Genomic DNA, 27,817 nt, shown 5'->3' with positions numbered 1-27,817 from the left:
TGCTCTCGCAGGCGTGCCAGCTAGTGTGTTCAAAGGCTGCCTCCTGCTGCTCTGTAGGTGCTGAGGACGTCCGTGAACACACAGTCCTGGGCTCTTAGGTCTTCCTCAAAACAGGGCACCTAGGTCCACGAGGGGTCCTTGAAACCCCTGGAGCTGGAGCTTTGGAAGGTGGAAAGATGCAAGGAAACCTTGTGTTTGGTCTTAAGCACTTAGCCCTTAAGTGTTACGGCTTCAGTGTTTGTATAAGTCTTAATGCCCATTTTGCTAATGATTGGCTCTCTTCTTTTGCCAGTGATTGACCCAACCTGTGTCCGCTGCAGACCTCTGACTCCAGAGGGCAAACAGAGGCCTCAGGGGAAAGAATTCATGAAATTCCTGCCCATGTTCCTGTCTGATAACCCCAACCCCAAGTGTGGCAAAGGGTAAGGGCCAGGGAGCTCTGAGCTCAGCATTCACTACAGCTTGACTCGACTGAGAAGCAGGGTCTGGGTCAGCAAGCTTGTGGGAAGGGGGGGCCTAGTCCTGTAAACGGCAGAGACACCATTTAAAGACATCTCCTCAGGTTTCAGAAGGTTTAATCCTCAGTGGGCACTCATTTTCCAAGCTTGGTCCCTGCCCTTACCCTGCGCTGTGGATGGAGGCAGATCCCGTGCATATCATGAAGGCGTCGAGGTAAAGGGGACACTGGAGAGTAAGAGGCCCAGACAGACCCATGGTGCCGGTGGCCTTAGGGACAGCATCTTTGCTTTGATGAGGCTACCACAGTGTGAGGTTTAGGTTCTAATCCCTGCCTCGCCAGCCTTGTGAGGGGATGAGCTATAAATCACCAGCCAGCCAGGACACCCATTGCCCACATGGACAGGAGCAGGATAAGAGGATTGATGTAGAAGCTTTGATAGGTGAAAGTTGAATATCACATTTGTGTGATGTAACGTGGATATACTTGGTTTTTTTTTTTTTAAGAATCCACATTTGAGCCAGATGGTGGTGCCAAATGCCTTTAGTCCCAGCACTTAGGAGGCAGAGGCAGGCGGATCTCTGAGTTTGAGGCCAGCCTGGTCAGTTCCAGAACTGCCAGGGCTCCGCAGAGAGACCGTTGGGAAGAACAGACCAAGCTTCCATACGGGCAGTCTTTCCACTTGTGTGTGCCTATTCTGTTCTGAGATTCTGCTAGTTCTAACGAAGACTGCCTCTAAAAATTGAGGATAGATATTAGAACTCTCTTTGCTTGTTAGTATTGAGGTTATTCTGGAATTTTCTTCATGAAAACATGGGAGTTCTTTGGAATTCAGTTGTTAGGAAGCCATAGCCACTTACACATACACACTGTGCAGTGTCCTGCCAAACCCCTCACTGTCCTTGACTGGTTAGCACTCCCAGGCTGTGAGAACGTGCTGGTATGCCCATTCACAGAGCTAAGATGAGGGACCTTTTCGTGGGAGGCTTGGGCTTGAGTCTGGGTTCTTGCCCTTTCTCACCTCCTGTTCCACAGCAGTAACAAGTCAGCTCTGCGTCATGTTTGGTTTTGAATGGAACCAGATAGAGAATAGCAGGGTGCAGCAGACAAGCACAGAAGTAAAATATGGCGGTGCCTTCTGAAGCCTCTGAGCCAGGCCCTGTGACTCCACTCAGTGCTCATAGTCTGCCCATAGCCTTTCTGACACCCGCTACCTCTTCTTCAGGGGACATGCTGCTTACAGTTCTGCTGTTAACATCATGGGAGATGACACTTACATTGGGGCCACTTACTTCATGACCTACCACACCATTCTTAAGACCTCTGCTGATTATATTGATGCCCTGAAGAAAGCTCGGCTTATAGCCAGTAACATCACGGAAACCATGCGTTCTAAGGGGAGTGATTATCGTGTGTTTCCTTACAGGTAAAGTAGGGTGGGGCTGCAGATCCTTAGCTCAAATTCTGACATCTGCTTTATCCTTAACCAAGAGTAGTGTGTGAGGGGCATTTGAGGTGAGCGGGGCAGTCTTTAGCCTCCATTGTGCTCTGAGGACTGAACACAGAACTTGGTATGGTGTCCCAGCGCAGAGGCACAGGAGAGTGGGCCCTGCACAAGGAACATGTCGGCAGGGATCTCTGCTCGTTGCTTGGGCCATTGCTCTGATACAGACTTTTCTGTCTGTGCTGGGGTTAGTGTTTTGTTGTTTTTGTTGTTGTTGCTGCTGCTTTCTCTGTGGAAAATCAGGAAGGCAGAGCAAGCAAATGATTGCTTTTCTACAACTGTTAAGTGTGGTTAAAGAATGCCAGCCTTTTTTGTGCAAACTTCTGGAGTAGGTATCCTAATTCTCAGGCAGAAGTGGGTTAACGCTGTGGGGAAACAGCCCAGGGCAATTCCTAAGCAGACCTGAATAGTTTCTTTCTTTTCCAAATACCCTATGGGATTTTTTTTAGGAAGTGTTTATAAGGTAGCAAAAACTGAGCTGACAAGTAAAAGGTCTATGTAAGCACACATTTGGGGTTACTATCAGACTGTCCTTTGGATGTCAGTGGCTTTGCTCTAGGTGCCAATCTCGGGTGGTTTTCTGGAGTGTCTGTCAGGGCGGGTAAAGAGGGAGGCCCTAGGAGGACAAGCTCTAACCAAAGCCTCTTCTCCCCAGTGTGTTCTATGTCTTCTATGAACAATACCTGACCATTATTGATGACGCCATCTTTAACCTAAGTGTGTCTCTGGGCTCCATATTTCTCGTGACCTTGGTGGCTCTGGGCTGTGAACTGTGGTCTGCGGTCATCATGTGTCTCACCATAGCTATGATCCTGGTCAACATGTTTGGTGTTATGTGGCTGTGGGGCATCAGTCTGAACGCTGTTTCCTTGGTCAACTTGGTGATGGTTAGTCCTGGTCTACTCTCACTTTGTCCCTAGCTCCCGTGAGTCGTGCATGAATTGTCCCTTGGATTTCACATAAATCCTAAAGTGGCCTGAGACACAGGTGCCACTTAGCTACATGACAAATGTGAGGTCAGCCAGAACTAAATGAAATTGTCTGAAAACAAAAACCATGTAGTCTAGTGATATTAAGACACCTGAGTTTTACTTACCAGGTTATTCTGCAGGGCTTCCCAGCAGGCCAGGCCTGGTGGTGCAGACCTCCCAGTACTCAGGAGGCAGAGACAGGCAGATCTCTGGAGTTATCAGTCTACACAGTGAGTTCCAGGACAGTCGAGGCTATAAAGAAAAATGAGGGGGGGGGCGGCTTGAAACAATATTAATGCAAGGTAAACACTCAGAACACTCAGCATGGAGGGTTGGCAGTGCTTGCTGTGCTGGCTCAGTGGGGAAGGGTAGATAATCTTGGGAAGTTTCCAGAAATTAATTCCCCTAATCAAAACCAAGACACTGGGGGTTGGGGATTTAGCTCAGTGGTAGAGCGCTTAAGGCCCTGGGTTCGGTCCCCAGCTCTGAAAAAAAGAAAAAAGAGAAAAAGAAAGAAAAAAAAAAACCAAGACACTGTAGAAAAGTAGAGACCTGGGTAGAGCCTTCCTCCTTAGGGGAATTTTCATCTGAAAAAGATGTGTTCCCATGGGGACTCTTTATTCCAGACCTGTGGCATTTCTGTGGAGTTCTGCAGCCATATAACAAGAGCTTTCACCATGAGCACCAAAGGAAGCAGAGTGAGCAGGGCGGAAGAGGCACTGGCCCACATGGGTAGTTCTGTAAGTACTGTGGGCCCCAGGACGGGTGGGGCTCCCATGGGAATGCTTCTTCGGTGACGGGCTACTTCTCAGAAGAAACACAAATTCAGAGGATAAAACAATTTGGATCTAGTCTGTAAATGGCAGCTCCTAGCAATGACAAATTCTCATACGATTCACTAAATAGCTATGTCTAGAGAGATCTGAAACTCCTCAGACATGTCCATGTCTCTCAGAAAATGAAATGGCTTAGGTAGGAAACTTAGGAAACATTAGACTTGAGAGGGCTGGAAGCCAATTCTACGGTGACACAGGGGACTTGTGTGTTCCAGATCCCAGTGGGTTGTCTGTAGTTGATGCCCGGAGGTCCCTGACCCAGCCCTTTATCCTGCTGTTCCCTGTCAATCACTTTGCCACTGTAGAAAGCACCGGTAGAGTGAAAATGTAAGCATTTGCTTTGTAACAACTTCAGATACTCAATAAGATTTCCAGGCCAGCAAGGTAGCCAGCAGATCCAAGGAGCTTGCTCAGCAAGCCAGGTTTCGGTCCCCAAACCCACAGATGAGAAATGATTGTATAGAGTTGTCCTCTGACCTCACATGCCAGCTGCAGACCACCCACACACAATAATCTGCCTTGTTCAGACTGCTTGATTTTAACCAAAAAGGCCAAAACTGTTTTCTGAGAAAATGTATTGCTCTGAAATTCTCCTTCCCGGGCTGGGAGGTGGCTACTTGAGGTGGGCACTGCTATAACGTGAACAGGATGGATCCCTACAGCTCAGTCCAGCCAGTCCAGCCAGCCATCTGCCCTCCAATTTCAGAGACTGTCTCAAAGCATAAAAGTGGGGAGCCATTGAGGAAGACACCCAAAGTCGACCTCTGACCTCCATACATTTGCACTCATACATCCTTGAATTCACGAGTCCTTTCATCCAGGCTCATAAAGCAGTAGGCCAGACAGTTCTAGGTACAAGGTAGTGTGTCTGGGTAGTTGTGCAGCTGACTCATAGCCCTTTGGACACTGCTGAGGAAGGTTTGTGTGACAATGGATGCTTGCTTATAACAGGCTAACAGTCGCTTCTACCTCTCCAGGTATTCAGTGGAATCACACTTACAAAATTTGGAGGGATCGTGGTGTTGGCCTTTGCCAAGTCTCAAATTTTTGAGATCTTTTACTTCAGGATGTACTTAGCCATGGTCTTACTCGGAGCCACTCACGGACTAATATTTCTTCCCGTCTTACTCAGTTACATAGGTAAGAGCACTTACTTCTTCTCACAGGCTTGGGAAGAAGGGCTTTGCATTAACTAGGCATGCTGTCACAAGCCTGTAATCCCAGCACATAGGGGTGGAAGCAGGAAGGATCCAAAGTCCAAGGTCATTGACAGTGTGTGAGGCCAGCTTAGGCTGGAAGACTCTTGAGTTTGTACTGATAACTCGTGCTACATATAAAGCTATAGAAGGAAAAAGTCAAACCTCCTTGGACATCAGTTAGCCAGGTCATTTCCTTAGGCGTTCTGGAGCGCCTGGGCTCACTGCTGCTCAGTGAGATGAAGCTGCCACCCTTGCTTTGCCCTCTCTTGTGTGGCTGTGACGACTCCACCTACCTCATTCAGTGAGCCTGGTTGAAAAGGTAACGGATGAGTTTGCCTTACAGCTTTGTTACTAAGTCACTGGAGGCTGGAGAGATGGCTCAGTGGTTAAGGCACTGGCTGCTCTTCTAGAGGACCCAAGTTCAGTCCCCAGCACCCCTGTGGTAGCTCAGAACTATCTTAACTCCAGTCTGAGGGAATTTGACACCCTCTTCTGGCCTCTGAAGCACTGCACAGATGTTGTACATAGGTACATACAGACAAAATATACACACAAAAAAAATAGAAAAAAATGGACAAAACCCTGGGCTGTTTTCCACGCCCAGGAGATTGTGTTTACACTTCTTTTCTTTTGTCTCACCAGGGCCATCAGTGAATAAAGCTAAAAGACACACCACTCAAGAGCGGTACAAAGGGACAGAGAGAGAACGGCTCCTCAATTTTTAGCCATGTAGCAGACTTTGGTGACTTTGCGTCTATGGATAGGTCAAGTTTACTGCGGGACAGCTGCACTGTCAAGGCTGAGCTGGCTGCTGGTTGTTCCCAGGAGTTAGGCTGTGTCACAGCTGTGGCAAATGCAACTCCACTCACTCTTTTAGACTCAGGAATGCACACTAACTTGTGAAGCAGTATTATGGATCTGAAGGCAACAGTCGCCAGCCCCTACAGGCTAAGAAACCTCATCTTGGGCACAAGGAAGGGCAGTTCTACAACTTTCATTCTTTCAATGCCTACTTTTAATGATGGCTATCAAACCATTATTAAAACTTTAACCCCTTCTAGTCCAACACCCACCAGAGAGAGTGGGAAGTGGATGTGTTAAGAAAGGTTCTTTGCAGCATATCCTATCTGTGTTGTCAGGAAATCAGCAGTTCAGTTCATAGGTCAGCAACTCGATCACTCAAACACCTCACGGATACATCAGCTGTCCAGTTCAATAGTATCGGGATGGCAGCAGCAGTGGCCAGGCCTCGGCTGAATGGCCATCAGCAGGAGGGGCGTGGCCAACAGGAACTCTCGATGCTCTCTGCTGAGCCTCTCACAGCGAAGACTCAAGACCCAACAAATGTTCCACAGCTTAGCTCTCTATTTCCTTCTCTGTGGAGCCCCAACAAACAGAGCTCAGCTACGCAATGTAAGGCAGACCAAGCAATACATGCCAGTTATTCATGTCCTTTCACGTGCTTGCTTTAGGGAAACAGTCCTTCACAAGTCTGCCTTAGCCTTTCACCTGTGTCTGCCCCAGCAAAACACCAACACAACTGACTGTCCACTTCACAGGTGGTGGCTACAACTGTGACCTGATCCCCAATTCTGAAAAGCCAGCCCACATGCTCTCTCCTGTTTTGGGAGTCAGCAACATTTGAGGATGCTGTAGGTACTTTATTACAACACTTTTGTAGTTTAAAGAGCTTTATTAATGCAATAAATTAACTTTGTACATTTTTATATTAAAACCGTTGAGGGACTTCAGAATGTTGTAGGCCTCATTAGAGCTTGTTCTCCAAAAGCCTGCTTGAAAAAGGCTACGTGTTCCTCACAGTGTTCTCCTGCAGGAAAAATGTAGCTTAGGTGCCAGCTGGTTGTGGCACAGGAAGACGGAGTGCAGACAATGCTCATGGGTTGTATGCTGGGTTTTAACTTATTTTTCTTTAATAAAATACCTCCTACATTTTGAGGTCTGTTGCAGAACTCGTACCTTCAGCAGTCACGGCTTACATCCTTGTCAGACCAGGGCATCCCTGACCTGTCACTCAGGCCACCTGTACTGTGTACACACAGCATAAGCTCCTCTCCTGCATCCTGTTTTATCACCATTTAAAACTGAGGCACTCCTGTCCCTGATTCGTCCATATAGAGATTCCAAGGCCAGATATAGAATATGCCCCAGAAGCCTAAATTCCACCCTGAACTTCTTGAAAGCCCCCCCCCCCCCCCCCCCCCGTTGCCTGAGGTCACCCTGGGCCTTCCCTTACCTGGTGTGAAGTTAGGGTTCCCTCGCAAACGCTGGTTTCGCTGTTCAAAGAAGCGGAATATGGTATAGAAGAGCATGACATCATCAGTCTGCTTAGCAGCATCTAAGAATTTTCGTGCGGAAATGTTGTCATGGCCGCCAATACCCCGGATGAACCTTAGGGCAGCCAGCACCTGGTGCTTAGACAGAAGCACTTCTACGATCTCATCATTTGCTGTTGAAAGTCTCTGAAAGTGAGGAAGACAGCAGTCAGGGCAAGCACAGGAGAGAACGCTGGCGACCTGAAGCTGGGCAGGGCGGGTACCTTCAACATGTCCAGAGACAGCTGGTGGGCGGGAGGATAAAAGCTTTCTAGGGACAGCAACAAGCAAGCCTGAAAGACAGGGTTTCAGCCGGCCTCAGTTGGAAGGTTCCCACGGGGAGGTTTAGAGACTACAGAATGGACATCCAATGATACAGACCAGAGGCTTGGAGTCGCTGAGCACATGGTACTGCAGAAACTGGTGGAGCATGTAAAATAGGTTGTGCTGGACAAGTGTCTTGATGACAAGTTCGTGTAAGTAATGCTGGGGACACAGGAAGAAGGTAAATAACATCGCTGAGTGGCCGGACTATGTGACTGGCCACATTCCCATAATTTAGCTGTAACAAAGCATTCTCAACCAGATTCCCCATCCCCACTGATGACTGACATGTTAACATCACCCCGGGGTCTGCGGATTTTTCAGCCATCTCTTCTGACCTCCTTCCTCTAACTCAGGATGGCAAGCAGCCCTCTGAAGGTACCTGCACTGGGATCTGAAACTGGTTCAGAGAACGGATGTATTCCATCAGCACAGCTATCACAAACTTGGGTGGCGTCTCCTGTGGAGGAAGAAGGGGGTCTTGTAATGTGAGTTGCAAAAGGAGTTACAGGCAGCCTACTGATCCTGTCTGCTGGTGTAGACAAATCCTTATGGACCGTACGTCCTAGTGACCAAGTATAAGTCTACTAGAAGCCAGCCTCATGGCCCAAGACCCTCTCCCAGGGCAATACCACTTAATTTAACCATAGTGTGGATTCTGTTGCTGCCCTCTCAGTAACCCACTTGGGAGACCAGAAACCATTACATACCTTGTTTTCCACAAATGGTGACAGCACGTGTGTGTACACATCAGACTGGTCTACCACGGCTTGGGTCCTCACTGGCCTTTTGAGAGGTGGGTTGCTCCGGCTTTGCCCTGCTTCTACTGCCTAAAGAGGGACAACTTGTGACCTTAGTCATCTTCCACAGAAATGGTACCCACTATAGTTAGCTCAAGACTTAAGTTTCTAGACACAAGCCAGACACTCCAGTGTTTGTGGGAGACTGCAATCAAATAAAGCCAGTCATGCTTTTCCCAACTTCTGAAGATTGAACTGACCTGACTCTCCTGGCCAGCTGCGCCCTCATTCATGAAGTTCTGCCAGACAGTAAAGGCTCTATGCTGTCATTTTAGAATTCATTCTGTAGTCCTTGAAATGGATCCAGAGCTTCACCAATCTACATTTCTACCACCAAGTTACAGCCACAGGCCAGTGTAATGGGAATTATTCAGACGACAGAGCTGTGAGCTGTGCCAGCTGTTTGATCTCTAGTGAGCAGCAGCTCAGTGCAGACCTCTGCTTCCTGACAGCTGATAAGCAGTCTGGCATAGCCCAGAGTCTGCCACTGGGCTCAAGCCCTCAGCCCAGGACACCACCAGAAGGACCAAGAGGAGGAAGGAGGCACAGCCAGACGGCTGACACAGAACAAGGAGAGGTAATGTAGGCAGCCTGCCCTTCAGTGGCCCAGGACTCACTAACCTCAAATAGCCATGCAAAGTGGGGGTCTCAGTTTGTTGCTTAAAACAGTGTCCACTGTTGCTAAGCATGTCCTTGAAATAATTTCTCCCACTTGTCCCAAGTTTCTTTCACGCTTTAGAAAAGTGGAAGAACTAAGTTTCGTACCTAGTAATAAGCCACAGTAACTTTTTCCCTACCTTTCACTGAACACGTGCTGTCTATTAACTGAAATGCATGGTGCTGGTACTTAACCAGTGGCTCACAGGGTACTTGTCCTAGGATATCTGTGTGTCTGCCCAGATGCTGAGGATAAATGTTGGATATTCAGCCCCTTCTGAGATTCAGAGAACATCACAAAGAATGTAAACGCCAGAAGACCAAGAAAGGGCTACAAAATACCACCCATAAGCTTGACACAGACATCTCACACAACTGCACTGCACTGGCCGTCAGCCGTGGATCTGGAGGGGCTCATGGGACCCTAAATTTCCCTGCTGAACTGTCTGGGAAGAGACAGCCATGGCCTTCCGGTTGAGTACCCAATAGTGATCCCAACCAGGCTCCAAGGGACTTTTGCAAATCTGTGCTTATTAGACAGTCCTCATTAAAATCAGTGGGTCATAAAACAAAGCCATCGTAACAGGAAAGAGGAGTAAGGGGCAGGAGGGGAGACACAGGTAGGAGGGATGACCGGGAAGTGAGGAAACAACGCTGCAGACGTACAGGAAATTGTCAAAGGACACATTTCACCAATAAAATTTTGGCCAGGTGTCGTGTCACATGCCTAATACTTAGGAGGACTCTCTATAACCAAGTTCCAGGCCAGCCAGAGGTAGAGGTACACAGTGAGACTCTAAAAAAAACAAGGCTTTAATCCCAGCACTCAGGAGACAGGTGGACCTCTGAGTTCAAGACCAACCTGGACAGCAACATAGAGAAACCCTGTCTTTAAAACAAAAACAAAACAACAACAACAAAAAAACCCACAAGGGGTTGGGGATTTAGCTCAGTGGTAGAGTGCTTGCCTAGCAAGCACAAGGCCCTGGGTTTGGTTCTCAGCTGGGGGTGGGGGGGGGATACACACACACACACACACACACACACTCGTCTATTCTTACTTGAAATAACCATCTTTTAGAATTTACTTTTAGGTTTCATACAAGTACGTGTTGCATGTTGGACACGCCCTGCCCAAATGTCCCTCTAGATAACCTGATATTTCTAAATATTTGCAAAGGAGAAAGGCAAGCACCAGTGGAAAGAAATCACATCTCTAATTTGCTCTGTTAAAAGCCACGGCTGATTGTCTTTCTACAACATAACCAAACAAAAGCACAAACAGATTTTAAAAAGCAGAACAGTGAAGCCTTGAGCCAGATGCACTCTGGCTTGCCACTGTCACGGTGCCCTCAGCTGTTACGCTGTATGACCACATCACACTGCAGGACTCTCCAATACAGTCTGTCTTACCATTGTGTAGCTCTGTTCAGCATCCAAGTACTTCTTGTACTCATGGTTGAGTTTATCGAAAACAGTGGCTATCACAGGCAGCGTGGCTCTGTCTGACTCACTCAGCACTGGAAAGTACAATGCACACGGTCAGACCCACTGTAATCAGGATCCCCACGTGCTGGTGACATGGCAGTCTCAGAGGGTGACCCATGCAAACCCTGCCTTGAGGACCTTCAAGGAAATGTTAAAATCAGTCAGGACCAGTGGCACCAGAGGATGTAATCAGCTTTCTGCCTACTGGTGGGTTTCTGTCAGTCTACAAGTCCTGTGTTTATCTCCCAGTCTTTCCTATGAGGTTAAGAATCCATCCTTCAAGTGTGCCGGCCTGAGTGTGAAAGGCATGTTCAATTCCCAGTTGTAAGGTGGGGTTGGGCACCCTGGAAGGAGGCTCAGCAGGTACTAAGCACAGGCCGCAAGGCATAATTAAATAAAGAGATGGTGCTTTTCCACAGACAGTGGGAAAGGGTCAGTGCACTTACTCTGTGAACAGACAGACAGAACGACGGCTTTACACTCCTTCCTCTGGAGGAGAAAGTCCATCAGTCTTCCTTTATCTGGCAAGAGATTCACTATGGGCTGAAGTTTCACCTGCAGGTTCCAGAGGTAACCTGGATGTTAAGAGGTAGCATGTTCATCAGTGTGCGCTAGCCAGAACCAAACCCAACAAAGAATGTCCCAACTGCCCCAGGTTAAGGACTGCAAATACAGTTAACAGCCCTTCCTTCCCGACCAACAAGGAGCTAGGATGTCCAGGAAGGAGGCTGACTGTGGAAGACCTGACAGTCACACTATCAGAAAACTTAGCTGATTTCTAATGCGTGAAGAATTGCACTAAGAGTCACTCTCACGGTTGTCTCCAAGGACAGCAGCTCAATCCAGAGGACTCCTTCCCCTCTAACGTGCTAGCCCCCTCATTGGCTGTGTACCAGGTACTTGTGTTTTTGCTGTACTAGCTCATGGGTGCAGGAGGTAACCCCATAGGCTATCAGTGAAATACCCACCCACTCATCGGCCTATTTGAGTGCTAACAGGCAAGCTGGTGCCACCAGAGGTCACATCAAAAAAAAAAAAGTGACGCCTTTCTCAGTTTCCAAGAGCTGGCCCTACTGTCAGTATACAGAAGAGAAGCACTCACTATATACAGTGGGTGTCTACCTAAGAATCCCAGAGGGTGAGGCTGGACACTCAAAACCATGGAAACTGGTGGGAAGTTCTCAAGTGCAATGCCGCAGGCCGTTACCCAGGGAGAGACAGCAGGCTGAGGAGCTGTCTGCTGGAAAGGTGAAGGGCAGGGGTCTTGGGCAGGAACACAGGGAGTGGGGCTAGAGAATGAGAATGCAGACCACTCACCATAGGCAGCTTTCTGAAATGGCCGTGGGAATCAAACTGGGATTGGCCATTCTTAGTCACTTTAGCTATAAGAATCATACATGCTCATGGAAAAACCCTTGCAGAGGAGGGTATAGGATGAAACGCAGTCCCACTTTCAAGGCTGAGGGGAGGGTCAGTCACCTCAAAGACTCATACTGAAGTCACTCTGGCAGGACTAAAGTAGGCAATGGCCCCCAGACCTACCTTGGCTTGCACTGATGATGATGTCTGGTTGGAAGACGATCCACGAGGAGGAATCTGTACGTTAAAGGAAAGTCCACACTGGGAACATTGGGTGATAAAAGGGAAGCCCCATTCACCTAGCACTTGCCCAACCCCCACGTTTGAGGTCACAGAAGGCCTGCCTCCCCAGAGCAGCTCCAGCAGTGGGGCAGGGAGACTGCCCTGTGTGCACAGCGCCACCACCTTCGTGAGGATACAGAGTTTACAGGGGACGGGAGACTGGTTGGTTACAGCAGCAGGACCTGCAAACAGAAAACCAAAGTGTGAGGAGGCAGTCAGGGAGCCTGCTAGAAGGAGAACCGAGCCGAGCAAAGACAGATTTTGTTTTGTTTTTAGGTATTTTTTTTATTATTATTTTTCTTTTTTTTAAATTTTTATTATATATTTCTTTACTTACATTTCAAAAGTTATTCCCCTTTCTGGTTTCCTGTCCAAGCCCCCATTCCCTCCCTTCCCCCATACAGGTGTTCCCCCTATAAATCCCCCTTATTGCCCTCCCCCATATTCCCCTACACTGGGGGTCCAATCTTGGCAAGACCAAGGGCTTCCCCTTCCACTGGTGCCCCAACAAGGCTATTCTCTGCTACATATGCAGTTGGAGCCCTGGGTCAGTCCATGTATAGTCTTTCAGCAGTGGTTTAGTCCCTGGAAGCTCTGGTTGGTTGGCATTGTTGTTCTTATGGGGTTGCAAGCTCCTTCAACTCTTCCTCTAATTACCCCAAGGGGGTCCTATTCTCAGTTCAGTAGTTTGCTGCTAGCATTGACCTCTGTATTGGACATAATCTGGATGTGTTTCTCAGAAGAGTCCCTTTCTGCATGCATTTTTTTAGCTTCATCAATCTTATCTAGTTTTGGTGGCTGTATATATATGGGCCACATGTGTGTCAGGCTCTGAATGGCCATTCCTTGAGTCACTGCTCTAAACTTTGCTTCCATATCCCCTTCTATGATATTTTCCCCCTTTTAAGAAGGAGTGGGAGCATCTGCATTTTGGTCATCCTTCTTCTTGAGCTTCCTGTGGTCTGTGGATTGCATCTTGGGTAATTTGAGCTTTTTGGCTAATATCCACTTATCAAGGAGTGCATACCAAGTGTGTTTTTCTGTGATTGGGTAACCTCACTCAGGATGATATTTTCTAGTTCATTCCATTTGCCTATGAATTTCATAGTTTGATATGAATATCAAAAACGAAGTCATTGTTTTTGATAGCTGAGTAGTATTCCACTGTGTAGATGTACCACATTTTTTTAATCCATTCCTCTGTTGAAGGGCATCTGGGTTCTTTCCAGCTTCTGGCTATTATAAATAAGGCTGCTATGAACATAGTGGAGCACGTGTCTTTGTTGTATGTTGGAGCATCTTTTGGGTATATGCCCAAGAGAGGTATAGCTGGATCCTCAGGTAATGTAATGTCCAATTTTCTGAGGAACCTCCAGACTGATTTTCAGAGTGGTTGTACCAGTCTGCAATCCCACCAACAATGGAGGAGTGTTCCTCTTTCTCCACATCCTCGCCAGCATCTGCTGTCACCTGAGTTTTTGATCTTAGCCATTCTGACTGGTGTGAGGTGAAATCTCAGGGTTGTTTTGATTTGCATTTCCCTGATGACTAAGGATGTTGAACATTTCTTTAGGTGCTTTTTGGCCATTCGATAATCCTCAGCTGAGAATGTTTTGTTTATCTTTGTACCCCATTTTTTAATAGGGTGATTTGGCTCTCTGGAGTCTCACTTCTTGAGTTCTTGGTATATTTTGGATATTAGCCCTCTATCTGTTGTAGGATTGGTAAAGATCTTTTCCCAATCTGTTGGTTGCCGTTTTGTCTTGATGACAGTAAAGACAGACTTTATAATGGCTCCAGCAGCAGGACTTGACTGTAGTTAGGGGCGAGGTGGGGGGGGAGGGGAAGGGGCGGGGAGGGGGAGGAGGGCGAGGGGGAGGGGGAGGACCCTGCCTCATTAATGACACCTCTGAGCAACAAGAGGGAGGGTGTCAGCACTGGCATGAAAATGTGTCTCCAGGAAGAGGAAATTTGTCAAAGCTTCCCACACAGAAGTTGGTTTTAAGGTTTAATTTTAAATGTTTTATGGGTGTGTGTGTGTGTGTGTGTGTGTTTGTGTGTGTGTGTGTGTGTGTGTGTGTGTGTGTGTGTGTGTGCGCGCGCGCGCGCACGAGTGTGTGCACTCGTTCCACATCCAAGTCCGGTGCCTGAAGAGGCCAAGAGAGGAGTTACAGATAGTTGTCCACCACCACACGGGTACCAGAGACCAAACCCAGGTCCTCTGCAGGCTCGGCAAGTGCTCTTCACCATAAGCCACGTCTCCGCCCTGAGCTTGTTTTTAACCAGAAATGAAGAATCACCGTTTAAATGTGCACATTAAACCCCTGAGAAATTGACCCAGATATCTCAAAAATACTACCCAGATTCACTGATGGGTCGAATGAAGCCGGCTTGTGGGCAATTGCTGAACAGTGAGCTTCCCTACCCTCTGTGCTGCACTGAACAGATCTAGGCCTAAGAGGGCCAACCTAAGCAGCACACCCTCTCATGGCAGAGCCTCATTCAACCAGTTCTGCTGGCTGTCCTGCAGCCTGGGGAATGAGAGCACTCCTCAAGCTAAGCAGGGTTCCCATTCTGTGCCACCTGGCCAACTACAATCAGAAGGCCGTGTTGCCTAGCTGCATAGGTAAGACAGCCATCTAACACAGTCCACATCCAAATGATGGCCGTGCAGTCACTCAAGCTTCAGCGAAGCACTGGCTCACTGAAGAGGAAAATTCCATTGCCTATCGTGGGCCTCAAGAGAGCATGGGCATTTCAATCTCCAGAGACCCCTGGTGTTCCTAACACAGTCAAACACAAGCCACCTACCTGTTCAGCAAGACAAAACCAATGCGTTCACAATCAGCTTATGGGTACATGCCCACCCAACCGGTGCCAGGTGGGCACATTAGTCTCAGATATCCCAGGGGCCCATGTGCAGCAGGAAACACAAAGGGAAGGCATGCTCTACCTGCCCAGACTGCCTAAAACCCCAGCAACCCATGTATTCCTGCCCTCTCGGCAATAGTTTATTTTCATTATTTTCGTAAGTCAGGAGTGACCTTTCTAGACAACTAGGCTTGCTACGTAATTACTGCCAGAATAAAAGAATGTTGGACAGTCCTTCCTAGACTAATCTGATCCACTTCAATTTGCACCTTGCTCAAGCAAACAGCCTGTTTATTGCTCCTTTATTACTGGATCAAAATTGAGGGTTTTACATGTTTACAGTGGTTTTACCCATGTCAAAAATTTGCTCTCATCCGTTGCTTACTGCTAATGTTATCCAGGAAAAGCCAGATGCCACTGGACATTTTCTGAGCCTGTAAGATGAGCCAGCTACTCGAGGCTGAGCGCCTGCTGACCAATCTACCACCTAGAGCGTGGCTCTCAACTGTCTCCACAAAAGCACAAGGAAATCAGAGGCTGAGAACTGCCACAGGCCAGCTGACATGTATGTCTCCTAACAAAACAGAGACAGCCAGCTAACTGGACTGTAGTCTCCTATAAAATTACAGTAACAGTATTATTAGAGGCCTGTTATGAATGGGACTATTTCTTTTCTGAACTACTGACCTACTACTCTCCTGACCTCCTCCCCGACTGTGGGGTTACTGTGACTAACCATTGGCCACATCTGCTATAACCAAACAAGGGTTTGGCGAGCTGGCTCAGTGGTTAAAAGTCCTTGTTGCTCTAACACAGGACCTGAATTCAGTCTCCAGCATCCTCATCCTCAAAGATACAACCACATGTAACTCCAGCTCCAGGGACTCCAGCACCCTCTTCTGCCTTCTGACAGCACCCAAACACACACGCTCATACATACATGCAGACACATACAAACACATACGTAAAAAGCAAATCTAAAAAAAAAAACAAAACCAAACACAGAGTATGAAAATGCAGGGGCATGTAAGCCCAATAAAACTATTTAGCCATAGTCAGCTGAATTTAATCCCAGGGTTACAGAAACAGGAAAACAGAAAATGTTAACTAATCCCCCAGCATCCCAAAACAAGAAAACAAATGTTCCTCTGCAAAATAAAGCAGATTGGGGATTCTCCTCGTTCCCTGTCCCATTCTGAGCCTGACCCCAGAAGATTCTAACAAGAATATGGCCCTGTGGGGAAAAGACAGCACTGCCATTTCGCAGAACTTCTCTTACCTGCCAAGGGGATCTGGTAAGGCTGAATTGATCTCGCTGGAAGCACAGGATGATGGAAGGTGACTGTGCCGTCGAACTCTCCCCGTAACCTGATGTCAAATATCACTGACGTCTACGGTAGGAGCAAACACATCACCTGTTGCCGGTCTGGAAGCCTGTGCCCAGCCACCCCAGCCCAGCTCTCCCTCAGAGGACGGCTATGCACATCACACTCTCCTTCCCACTGCTGTTGCTTTCACAAATGCTTCCTGCTTCCTTGTAAGATCTCAAAGAGAAACAGGCATATAAACTTCACTTGAACTTGAAACAACATCTCCATTAGTTAGAGACGTAGCAGCAGGACCCTTCAGCAAAGTAGAGGAAAGGTGTGGCTGGCCTACCACCAGGCGCTCAGCTAACCACTTGGAAAAGCAAGACCTATTGCAGACTGATGGGCAGGACAGTGTCCAACACCCTGGTCAGATACTGCTATCCACACCCACACCCAGGTCTGCAGCAGGCCCCAGCTCAGCTGGATCAATCCAAGATTGAGCAAGAGTACAAAGATCACATCAAATGATGTCTTCTTAAAGTTTTTAATTTCCTTAGTTTTTTGTTTTGTTTGGTTTGTTTTTTTTTTATTTTGTTTGTTTTGTTTTTTGAGACAGCAGCTCATGTAGCCCAAGCTGCCCTCCAACCCACTGTAGAGCTAACGACTGTTTGAACTTCTCATCCTCCTGCCTCTTCCTCCCGCGTGCTGGGATAACAGGTGTGTACCATCACAGCTGATCTTTAAGCAAAGCTGGGATGGGACAAATGAAGCAAGCCCTCTGCCTAGCAAACTGCATCCCCAAACTGGAATCATTTTTATTTAATAAACTGTTAGAGAATCAGTTAAACTTAACTCCTTTGAGCTTACGCTCTTTCCCACCCTTGTCAGGTTTGCCGGTTCTCACAAAGCCTATCAAAGGGCCCCACACAGACAACCGCAGCTTCCCCAGGAGACTTTACCTCTGTGTCCTGATGGTGGACAACTACCAGGTTGTCCACTACATTTAGAGCAAACTTTCCCGTCCTATTCAACTTCAGTATGTGCATCTTCTTACACGCACCCTCTCTGTAAGAGAGCACAGAAGTCAGAGGAAGAGGTCAGCACACCTCAGTTCAACTTAAAAGCAAAGAGAGAAGAGGGCATGAGGCAGACGTACCGTGGGAGATGGTACAGCACCACCTCCGCTCCTGTGCTATTGGAGGTCCGGGAATGATGCCGCAGGAAGAGGACGTAGAGCTGCCCGTATCTAGTCGGAGAGAGAGAAGTCATCGTGGCCATTCCAGAGTCCTTTCTCTCCGCTGGGTACGTAACTGAGCTGCTAGAGTAAGGCTTACCTAGCTGGACAAAGGCCTGGCTTGAGCCCCTTCATGCCATAAACTGAGTATGGTGGCTTATGTTCAGAATTTCAGCACTCAGGAGGATCAGAAGTTCAAGTCATCTTGACTACAGAACAAGTTCCAACCCAGCCTTACAGGGATAGTAAGAGTCCTCTACATACAGTTTGACTACAGCCAAGCACACAATTCAAGGCAGGGAAGAAATACAGGTCAACAGTCACAACACCCACTGGTTATTTCCCTTCTAGCTGCTTCCTTTCACAGAACGAGGACATGTGCCGTAACAGAAGGATGGGCCAGGCACTCTCCACAGCAGATGTCACCTACTGGGTGCCAGCAATGAGCTTGGCCCCGCCTACCAGTCCCCACCCAGAATTGAGCCAAAAAAGCAGTCACTTTTCAACTCCCTAAACTGGGTGGCCAAGCAGAGAACAGAGAAGAAGGAAAGTGCATTCTACTGTGATAAGTCACACCTCAGCTCCCGGGTTCAGTTCCCAGCACCCACATGGCAGCTGTAATTCCATTTCCAGGGGACTTGACACCCTCTATGGCCTCTGAGGTGCACACACATACAGATAAAGCATACCCAGAAAAATAAAACTTTTTAAAAAAGTGTCATGTTACACACAGCACCCTCTGAAGACAGACATACATGGTCGCCATCGCAATGTCTCGTTCTGAGAGGCTAAGTTTAGTTGACTTCGGTGCAGCTGGTAACTCAATCTCAAACTTGGGAAGCTTCGACATGGTGCCAGCCTGTTTAGGGGGAAGTTTAGGAACATTTAGGGCACTCCTTCCATGTTTTAGCCTGCCCGGCATGAAAGCAATGGAGACAGGTCTTCAATGCTCCCCCTCAGGACATTCTTGGACTGCTGGGATGGTGAAGGGCACCCTCTAGTGGTCTGAGAGGCGGCGTTCATAGGACCGACCAGCTTTAGAGCTGGGTAGAGAGGTTATTTTAAGGGGCTGAGGCTCACTCTCACCTTAAAGTAAAAAGGCTGCAGGACATTCTCAAGGACTGTCGTGGACAGCAGGATCACCGAGCTCTCGGGACAGTACATGTGCCAGTTCACATTGATGTTGTGGCTCTTCAGGAGTTTGAGGCTTCGCTTCTCAGGCAACACCTGGGACGAAGGTCAAGAAGAGGGATCTTCACGTTAAAAGACTGCTACAACAAGTGAGGTAAATAAAGAGCACAGAAAGCCCACCAAGGTCGGGATAAACCCAGTGGACAAGAGCTTGCATAAGAAACAGGAGGCCCGGGCTGGAGAGATGGCTCAGTGGTTAAGAGCACCCGACTGCTCTTCCAGAGGTCATGAGTTCAATCCCAGCAACCACATGGTGGCTCACAACCATCTGTAAAGAGATCCGATGCCCTCTTCTGGTGTATCTGAAGACAGCTACAGTGTACTTATATATAATAAATAAATAAATCTTTAAAAAAAAAAAAAAAAGAAACAGGAGGCCCAGCCAGTTCAGTCACCACCACCACCACAAAACCCAAACAATGCAGCCCAGGGTCGTACAGCTAACTGCTACTTGTATTTATTATGGCGCTGTGTGCCTGGCGCTTTCCACCCCTCATTAATTTACTCTTTCCTACACTCTGAGAGACAGCACAACATGAGAGCCACCAGCTCTCTCTACATTCCACCTGGCTGATCAGGCCAGGCTTCTTCTTCCTAACCCCACTATTCGTAAGACCGCTTGCAAGTGCAGCCCTTCAGAATCTAGGCACATCTATTCTCCATATTCTGGCACACTAAGAACACTGCAGACTCAAGATACCAACACTCACCCCACGAGGGAAATCAAGGCCAAGCATGAACATCCTCACCCAAGCCTCACAAAATGAGAACGTACACGGCCAGAAAGATGGCTCAGCAAGTAAAGACTGCCTGCCCTAACCTGATCCCAGGACCCACAAAAAGACGGAGGGAAATAAGGGACTCCACAGAGTTCTCCTCTGACCTCCACATGTGCACTGTGGCACAGACACACACACTGAGAGCCATAAAGAAGCATGCTGGAGTTCTCTTTCTTTTTAATCTATTTCTTTGTTGTTATTATGTATATGGAGACACGAGTATGTCATAATGTGCACATGGAAATCAGAAGACGTCTTCGGGGTGACAGTTCTCTCATGACAGAAGGAACTCAGATCACAAGGACTGGGTGACAAGTGCTGACCCATCTCACCAGCCCTAACATGTCTTGGGGATCTGACATACTTACTCACTAGAGAGAACCGAGTGTTTTTCCAGTGTTATTTTGTTTTATGTATATAAATGTTTTGTGTGTGTGTGTGTTGGAAAATATGATATGAACTATGCGCAGGTCTTACACCTGTGAAAGTCAGAAGAGGTTTTGAATACCTTGGCACTGAAGTTCGGATGTCTGTGACCCACTATGATCCTGAAAGTGCTCTTAAGCACCAGCACAGATATTTTTAAAATGACTGTAGGGAGGCCTCTATCCTCCGGGGTCCAAGGTTCCCCTTCTCCGTGTATGGATTTAAACTTACAGTGCTCTTCATGCTCATTATTTGATTTTACACTGCTGTCAAGGCTCCTCCATGATGCTGAGTCAGGAAATAGGATATGGGAGTTCCCGTCAGAAAAGGAGACTCTGGGATAAAGTCAGGCTCAGGAAGAGATTTGCCCTGAACTCTGAGGAGACAGACATGAATCTGAGGAGAGATAACCAGCCTTGTGGCACTCACAGAATAGAATAAATGGGTTAATTAAGTTAAAGGCTGGTCAGGGAATAAGACCAAGTCTAAGACCTAGGCATTTACTCATAAATAATTCAGTCTCAGAGTCATTATTTAGGAACTGAGGTGCAGGTAAAAAAAAAAAAGCCCATGGTTACAAATATTTGTGTTTTCTGATGGTCTTAGGTTACCCTTGTGATAGGGATTGTGACCCACTGTCCTAAGAGGACAGTGAGAATCTTTCCCCGTCTGAGAAGGCAACTGTCTACAGATCAATGAGATTCAGGCCCAGCAGCAATGTGGACAAGAGAGTCCCACACTATTTCTCAAAGCATGGACATCTGTGAAAAATGTAATGGTGTCTGTCTGTATCTATGCAATTACAAGAACTGCTTGCCCATGAACATGAAGAAACATGTAAGACGGCTCGTGAACTTCTGGAGTAACCAACCATAAAGAGTGAAATCAAGCCAGACATCTTGTAACAGGAAGTGACACGGCAAACAGCAGATTGTCCACAGAGCAGAACTATTCTCAGGACGAAATCTGGGGACAACCCCCAAAGCATACTGCTATGCAAGAAAAACCTACACCACACAAGTTTATGTGCAGGAGCCCCACTGCAAAAAAAATAAAAATAAAAATAACAATGATAAATGCACGTGTCCAGAGGAAAACTGAACTATGTACAAACTGGGGCTGACAGTCAATTTTAGGAACTTTTACTTTTGTATAATGTTTCCTCAACTAAGAGGTTGGTTTCAGGACCTTTTTGATACAACACAGGCTGCTGAACTGCCTTTGCTTTCTCTAGCAAATCTATAACTGATATAATACCTGGTAAAATTCGATGCCTTGATCCGTTATGAAGACAATTTCGGTAGAACTGGTCCAGCAGAATCCTAGTATGTTGGCATTCTTGGTCTGGAAGAATTACAAAAAAAGGTGGTTTTTAGCTGGCTGTGATTGTGATGTCTATAATCCCAGCACCCAGGAGGCTAGGGCAGGGCATTTGGGAATTCAAGGCCATCCATGGGTACATTTCAAGATGCAGGCCAGTCTGGACATGAAACACTATCTCCAAAAAAATAAATAAGTGAAAATTAACAAAAAGCAAGGGGCTAGAGAGATGCCCCTGTGGGTAAGAGCCCCTGCTCACAGCAGGAGGACTTGAGTTCAAATCCCCAGTACCCACATAAATGGCCACAAGTGGCCATAATCACAGTGCTGGTGTGGGACATGAGGAGCAGAGAGGAGGGACTTGGGCTTGCTGGCCACTAGCCTATCTCCAGGTTCAGTAAGAGACCTGCCTCAAGGGGATAAAATGGCACAGTGCAGGACACTCCACATCCTCCACTGACCTGTGAGGACAGGCGTACCTACACCACACACAAATCAAGGACACACTGTAGCTCTAACAAGTGTGAATGCTCTGGTTTGAAGGCTGTGCAGCTCCCTTCAAAACCTCAATGCTCGGCTGTTACGGTCACTCACTCATTAGGCTCCATCCCACACTCTGACAAAGGCTGCCTGGAGCCCTACAGCCCAGGCAGCCTGGACTCAGGACTCTCCTGATTCACCCGCCCAGATGCTGGGCTACAGGGGAGCATTTCCATGCCAGATTCAAACGCTCTTAAACACAGCTCTCCCGATTTTTGTCCTAACATTTCTACCAAAGATTCTGAATCCTTGTACCCTGCTGAACAGAGAAAGAAGCCTAAATTTTATAGAAAGATAATACCCAGAGGCCAGAAATTCCAACTTCTGCCTCTCAAACTGCAACATTCTCACAGTCATTACAATAATACAAGGGCTAAAGTTCTTCAGTTAACACAAACCAAGATGGGTTCCAGGGCCTGAGACCACAGAATGGGTGGCTCAAAGACAGAAGGGGCAAAGCAGGGCTCAGACAAGGAGCGGTTCCTTTAGAGCACCTGTAGGGCTGGAAGGAGTTTGGTTAAGTCCTGAGTCTCCTCTCACAGATAAGGACCCCATCTTGAGTGCCACTTACCAAGAACAATGAGGTACACCAAAGTTACTCCTGCGACTGACAACTGTGGTTACTCTCCCAGCTGCCCCTGGGCTGACCATGGCAGAGCTCCCTCCCACCAGCTTCATTTTCTACACCCAGCTATTCTAATTAAGAGAGACTAGGGCTATACCTACATAGGGTGCAGGGATACAGGAGGGAGACTCATTGAGGAAACAACACTTCAGAGAACCTTACAAGATGGGGCAGGTGGGATCCAAGCCTGAGACACAGAGGCCTGCAAGCACGGTGAGGAAGCCCCAGGGAGCCTTGACGGTGACCCTTTACCATCAGTCCTCCACTTTATAGCTAAGAGACAAAACTGGGTGAAACTGTCTGGCATAGCTGAACCCCCAACCAACCTCTACAGCTCACCGTCAACACAGACACCTCCCCAGACAGAGATTCCAATGTGTGTCTACTACCCAACCTGTTCTCCACACACAAACAACAGTGGACACTGCAGTGAGGAATGAAGCCCCCTCCCCCACACCAGCCGTGTACCTTGCACTCTTGTGTGTACTCCAGTTGAGAGTTATCTGGAATAAAATTACAAAAGTCCTGAAAGACAGAAAAAATACACAGAGGGAAATTATCAGATTAAATAGCCTACTACGAAATAAAATGGACAACTTTTTTGTTTTTGTTCTGAGGCAGGGTCTCAGTAGGAAGTGCTGGCAGAGAGAGCTGCCTACTTCTGCCTTCTGAGTGCTAGGGGGTATTAAGAGTGTGTCCCCTTATGCCTGACAAGCAGATTTTTAAAGTGATTAAAAAACAGCTGGACAAACACCCACAGAGAAAAGATATAAAGACAATTAGGATCAAATGAAACCAGATTTACCAGTCAACTAAAAGGAGTCCACCTAAACACTCAGTTGGAACTCATGAACAGACTTCTAAAACTCATTCCTCAAGCCAAGTGGGCAGCTCATACCTAGGATCTCAGCACCCAAGAAGCTGAGACTGGAGGATTGCTCTAAGTTCAACACCAACTTGTTCTATGTAGTAAATTCCAGGTCAACCTTGACCATAAAAGGAGCGGGAAATAGAGAGAAAGGAGAGAGAAGGAGCAGAAAGAAAGGAGGAGGGAGGAAAGGAGAAATATATTCCTCAAATGGGTGACATCACTTCCCCCAGGCTTCCTGGAAATCCAGAGAAATAAAGCAGCAGCAAACACAGCTGTCTGCCTGTCTTCCCACCACCTCCTTCTCTACTTTACTGATGACAGCAGTGAACGGGATGAATAATGACTGACATGAGACACTAGGAGCAAACCTGTGATCTCCTCATGCTAGGCTAATCACACTGCATCCCAACCCAAGGCAAGCGATAGTGAGGATGTCCAAGAGATGAAGCACCAGCAAACTCCCCAACTGTGTTCATCTGCCTGTTCCTACCCAATCCAGCATTGGATATCCCAATCCAATATTCTCCAGCATATCTGGTGGAGAAAGAACCAGATGCTGAAGTGACTTGAAATACGATTCATTTACCAAGTAATCAAAATATACCTCCCATAATCCATGTTGCCAGTTAACAAGCAATATAAAGATGCATGATAATCCAAATTACTTAAACAAAATAGAGGATAGAGAGCTGGCTCAACAGCCGGCTTCGATTGTCAGCACCCAACCGCCTGTAGTTCCTGTTGCAGGGGATCCTGTGCCCTCTTCTGGCCTCCTCAGGTACTGCACACACATGGTACACACATCCACACACATACAAATGATCAGAGTAGAAAAGGGCCACTTAGAGGAGGGGGGAGGCCAGAAGGGGTCCAGGAGGGGGGCCAGGAGAAGGCAATGGGGCAGAACATTATCACAGGACACGATAAACACGTATGACAATGGCATGATGAGGCTCAGCATTTCGATCATGAATACACACTGCCTTTAAGGACAGACAAATGATAAGTAAGCTCGTTCGTCCTCTTATCTGCAAACGCTCTCAGGAGCCCCCACTTCACTGACTCTGAGGACGAGCAAACAGCCAGAACTCAGACTCTGTCTCTTCCAAGCACCCGCTCTCTTTCCGATGCTGTTCTAAGCTATGTCTTACCACGGCCTTCGAAGTCCTCTGGACAGCCAGTATCTTATTTTCTAGAGAAAACTTAATGCACTTCACTTCTCCTCTGTCGTCCATTCTGAAGAAGAAAGCACGGTTAGGGGAGAAGCCGCTCTCAACTCTAGTCCTTACTCCCACTGACAAAAAGCCAGAACTCTGGGAAGCAGCAGACCTGAGCCAAATGTTAGGAATTGCATTTCTGAAGCTGTGACCAGAATCTACAGGCAACGACTTGCTAGTGAGGTGGACAGATGACACAGCCAAGTGGTTGGAGACTTGGGGTCACACACGTCACCTGAAGACTACTGGAGATCTTGTGGGATAAAGCTGCATTCATTACCTTAGTTGTAGTGACAGTTTCCTGGGTGTATAGATATATCAATGCACAGTAAATGTGCAATTTATGAGCCAATTTTAACTCAATAAAGCTGTTTTTAAAAAAAAATCTCAACACTGTGCCATCCCTTATAATTCCAGGGCTGTGGAGACAGAGGCAAGCAAGCCCTTAAGGAGCCCTTGCCATGGTAATGTGCCAGTGAGACAGTGTCCCAAACACAAGGAGGAGACTCCCCAGAACATCACACCTTTGCTCCTGGTGTTATCTAGGTCTCGACTCCAACCAGAAATCACTCCCTTCCCACCTTGTGGCCTTACTCAACCCCATTACTGATGTCAAAGCTGCACCCCTAAGTGTTCCCACACGATGAACAGAGCTTTAGCATAGAGCTTAGCATGGCAAACAGTATTTGCTAAATCTCTTCTCTCCAGTTAAAGCTGCTTTCAGGATGTGCTGAGCAAGGGCCATTAAAAGAAAGCAAGACAAGCTGTCAAATACACCTTGAATTCCAGCACTCAGGAGGCAGGAGCAGAAGGATCTCTGAGTTCAAGGTCAGCCTGTCTACAGAATTAAGTTACAGGACAGCCAGGGCTACATTGAGAAACCCTGTCTCAAAAAAAAAAATGAAAAAATAAAGGAAGAAAGTAACAAAGGAAAACAAAGTTGGCTGTTTTTTTTTTTTTTACTTCAAACAGCTGACACATATTAAATGCAATTTATTTTTCTGAGATTTTTGTTGTCGTCGTTGTTGTTGAAAACGGGGTTTTGCTACACTGCCACTAACCTGCAAGCTATTTGCTACTTAGCTTCCCAGAGGGCTGGGATTATAGGCCTGTTGCCAAGGTGCTGAGGGACTTGTAAAAATGAAAAGAACTGCTATGTCAATCACATTGTCAACCTACATACTTTGGAAAGCCGGTCTGTCACTTCAACCTCAGTGGAAGCCCTGATTGTTCTCCATTACACCAGAACACTGGATTTTCCACCACCCAGCAAAAACTCTAGAAGTGCTGGGATAAACGTCAATGAGTCCCCAGGTCCAGCACTGCGCACTGCAGAAATGAGTGCAAAACACACGGACTCGATAACTTCAAGTACCAGGAAGTGGGTGCTCTAGGAGATTTTGGTTCCCACTTGAACTAGCAATCCCTATTTCACTCTGACAGTTGTGCTGTAACCAAACTGTACTAGCAAATGTCCACTGCTTTTTCTTACTGACACGACAGGCCGCTTAGAGACAAAATGATTCAACTTTCTGAGTTAGAAAGCCGCCGGTGTTTACATGTGGGTATTATTCTGAAAGTGCAAATTACCTAAAAGAGATGGGATTCCTATCATCTGGACCTTTAACGACCACTCCTGTAGCTCCACCTGACCGAACAGCAAAAACCTGAGGAAAAGAGGCAACATGAATGGTCAGACTTTATAAGGACCTAGACTCAGCCTTTCAAGAATCATGTCTACCGTACCACATCCTCGATTCATCCGAACAAACAGGACATGCTTAGACGAATTTTAAGACCGCAGGCCAGACTCTGGGACTGACCGTCTGAAAGCAAGCTCGCACACTGACACCGCCCATGCACTTTCACTCGCGTCTCAGCTCTGGTACAATACACCCCGCACTCTCGGCGCCGGTGCAGAGACACTCCGGCGTCTGGGCGCCCGGCCCCCGCCGTGGCCGCCGCTCACCTGCTTGTTGGCCTCGTCGAAGAACACGCAGTTAACCGGGTTCGCCTTCTCGAACTGCACCGGCCGCTCGCACAGCTCCAGGTAGTAGTCCTCGCTGCCCATGGCTGGGACCGGCGGAGCTCGTCCGTAGAAGATGCAGTCCAAGAACCGGGTCGCCGCTGGGCCGCAGCCCTAGGCCCCGCCCCGCCCTCCACGTGACCGGGCCAGCGGCGCCTCAGTGAGCGGGGGAGGGTCCCAACACCGAAGACACGCCCCCTTGCAGGAGGGAGGAGGTCGGGTCACGTGACCCGGAAGCCTGCGGGCTGCTGGGAGGACAGCCTGGTTTCTAATTTGCTTACGGGTGGTGACATTCTGCGTCGCCTACGCCCAGGGTTCTGCTTTTGTCTGTTTAGTCGAGAGATGAGGCAGGAGGCTAACTGTAAGCGTGCAGCAAAGATCTACGAGCCAGGATTGATTTCTGTGTTCACCTCAGGACCTCCCTCACACCAGGCAACTACATTACTCAACGGAATTCCGTGTTTAGCCCCAGAAACTGATTTTTTGAGCAGTCTGCCTTAGCCATACTGGCAAGTACTGTGATCTGCTAGGATGTTAGGGACTAGATTTCGCCCCTCCCCTAGAATTTACGTGTTGAAGTTTTAATCCCCAGTATCTCAGAATGTGCTTGAAGCTTCAAAGGAAATTAAGGAAAACTGAAGGCATCAGGTAGGTCCCTAAGCCAATGGGACTGGCGCCTTTATTTAAAGAGGAAATAAAGGGAGATTAGGGCATTAAATTTCCAGCCAGCCAGGTGACCATCCACAAGCCGCTAAGGCCTGGAAGAAACAGCCTTAGTCCAGGGAGATGGCTCTCAGTATGATGACCTGAGTTTGAGGAGCCTTGCCTTTCTTGTGGCGCCCCCTTCTGGCCTGACATTTATTTCTGTTTTCTGGAGGTTTGCCTGTGGAATTCATTTGCTACATGGCAAATACCTTTTTTTCACTTTCTTTTATAGATTTAAGTTTGGTAGTGCGCGTGCGTGTGTGTGTGTGTGTGTGTGTGTGTGTGTGTGTGTGTGCGCCCGTGTGCGCGCACGCACATGCTGGCGGGTATGTCCACACAAGTGCAGGTGAGCTTAGAAGCCAGAAGAGGGTATGCATGTTAGGCAAGCACGGTAGCACTCACCTCCAAGAACTGGAATTACGAGACTGCTCAATGACTTTTGTACCTTCTGAAAGCTTAAGTATTGGAACATGGAACAAGAGTTATCAAACT

General features: G+C 47.6%; 2 protein-coding genes across 8 annotated transcripts in view; one reads left to right on the top strand and one right to left on the bottom strand.

Moving 5' to 3' along the window:
- Positions 1 to 6,923, top strand: part of Npc1 (NPC intracellular cholesterol transporter 1) — a 45,926-nt gene extending 39,003 nt beyond the window's left edge. For both annotated transcript variants that reach the window (XM_087592243.1, NM_153624.2), the window contains 6 exon segments: positions 293 to 422; positions 1,683 to 1,883; positions 2,617 to 2,848; positions 3,559 to 3,672; positions 4,746 to 4,908; positions 5,610 to 6,923. In XM_087592243.1, coding sequence (XP_087448369.1) covers positions 293 to 422; positions 1,683 to 1,883; positions 2,617 to 2,848; positions 3,559 to 3,672; positions 4,746 to 4,908; positions 5,610 to 5,692 — 923 coding nt within the window. In that variant the 3' untranslated portion in view covers positions 5,693 to 6,923.
- Positions 6,641 to 26,741, bottom strand: Rmc1 (regulator of MON1-CCZ1). Of its 6 annotated transcripts, none has more exon segments than NM_001009638.1 (20): positions 6,641 to 6,795; positions 7,222 to 7,447; positions 7,525 to 7,593; positions 7,682 to 7,786; positions 8,007 to 8,084; positions 8,335 to 8,454; positions 10,495 to 10,601; positions 11,016 to 11,144; positions 12,112 to 12,165; positions 12,348 to 12,392; positions 16,361 to 16,472; positions 17,351 to 17,456; positions 17,548 to 17,637; positions 18,381 to 18,484; positions 18,712 to 18,852; positions 21,279 to 21,365; positions 22,975 to 23,031; positions 24,529 to 24,613; positions 26,185 to 26,261; positions 26,564 to 26,741. In NM_001009638.1, coding segments are annotated over 20 exon segments (1,974 nt in total). In that variant the 5' UTR covers positions 26,666 to 26,741; the 3' UTR covers positions 6,641 to 6,715.
- Between the last annotated feature and the right edge of the window lie 1,076 nt (positions 26,742 to 27,817).

The sequence above is a fragment of the Rattus norvegicus genome, chromosome 18 (assembly GCF_021556685.1).
Source record: "Rattus norvegicus strain SHRSP/BbbUtx chromosome 18, alternate assembly SHRSP_T2T, whole genome shotgun sequence".
NCBI lineage: Eukaryota > Metazoa > Chordata > Mammalia > Rodentia > Muridae > Rattus > Rattus norvegicus.
Note: the sequence above shows the minus strand (reverse complement) of the source record. Positions and strands in the feature narration are given on the sequence as shown.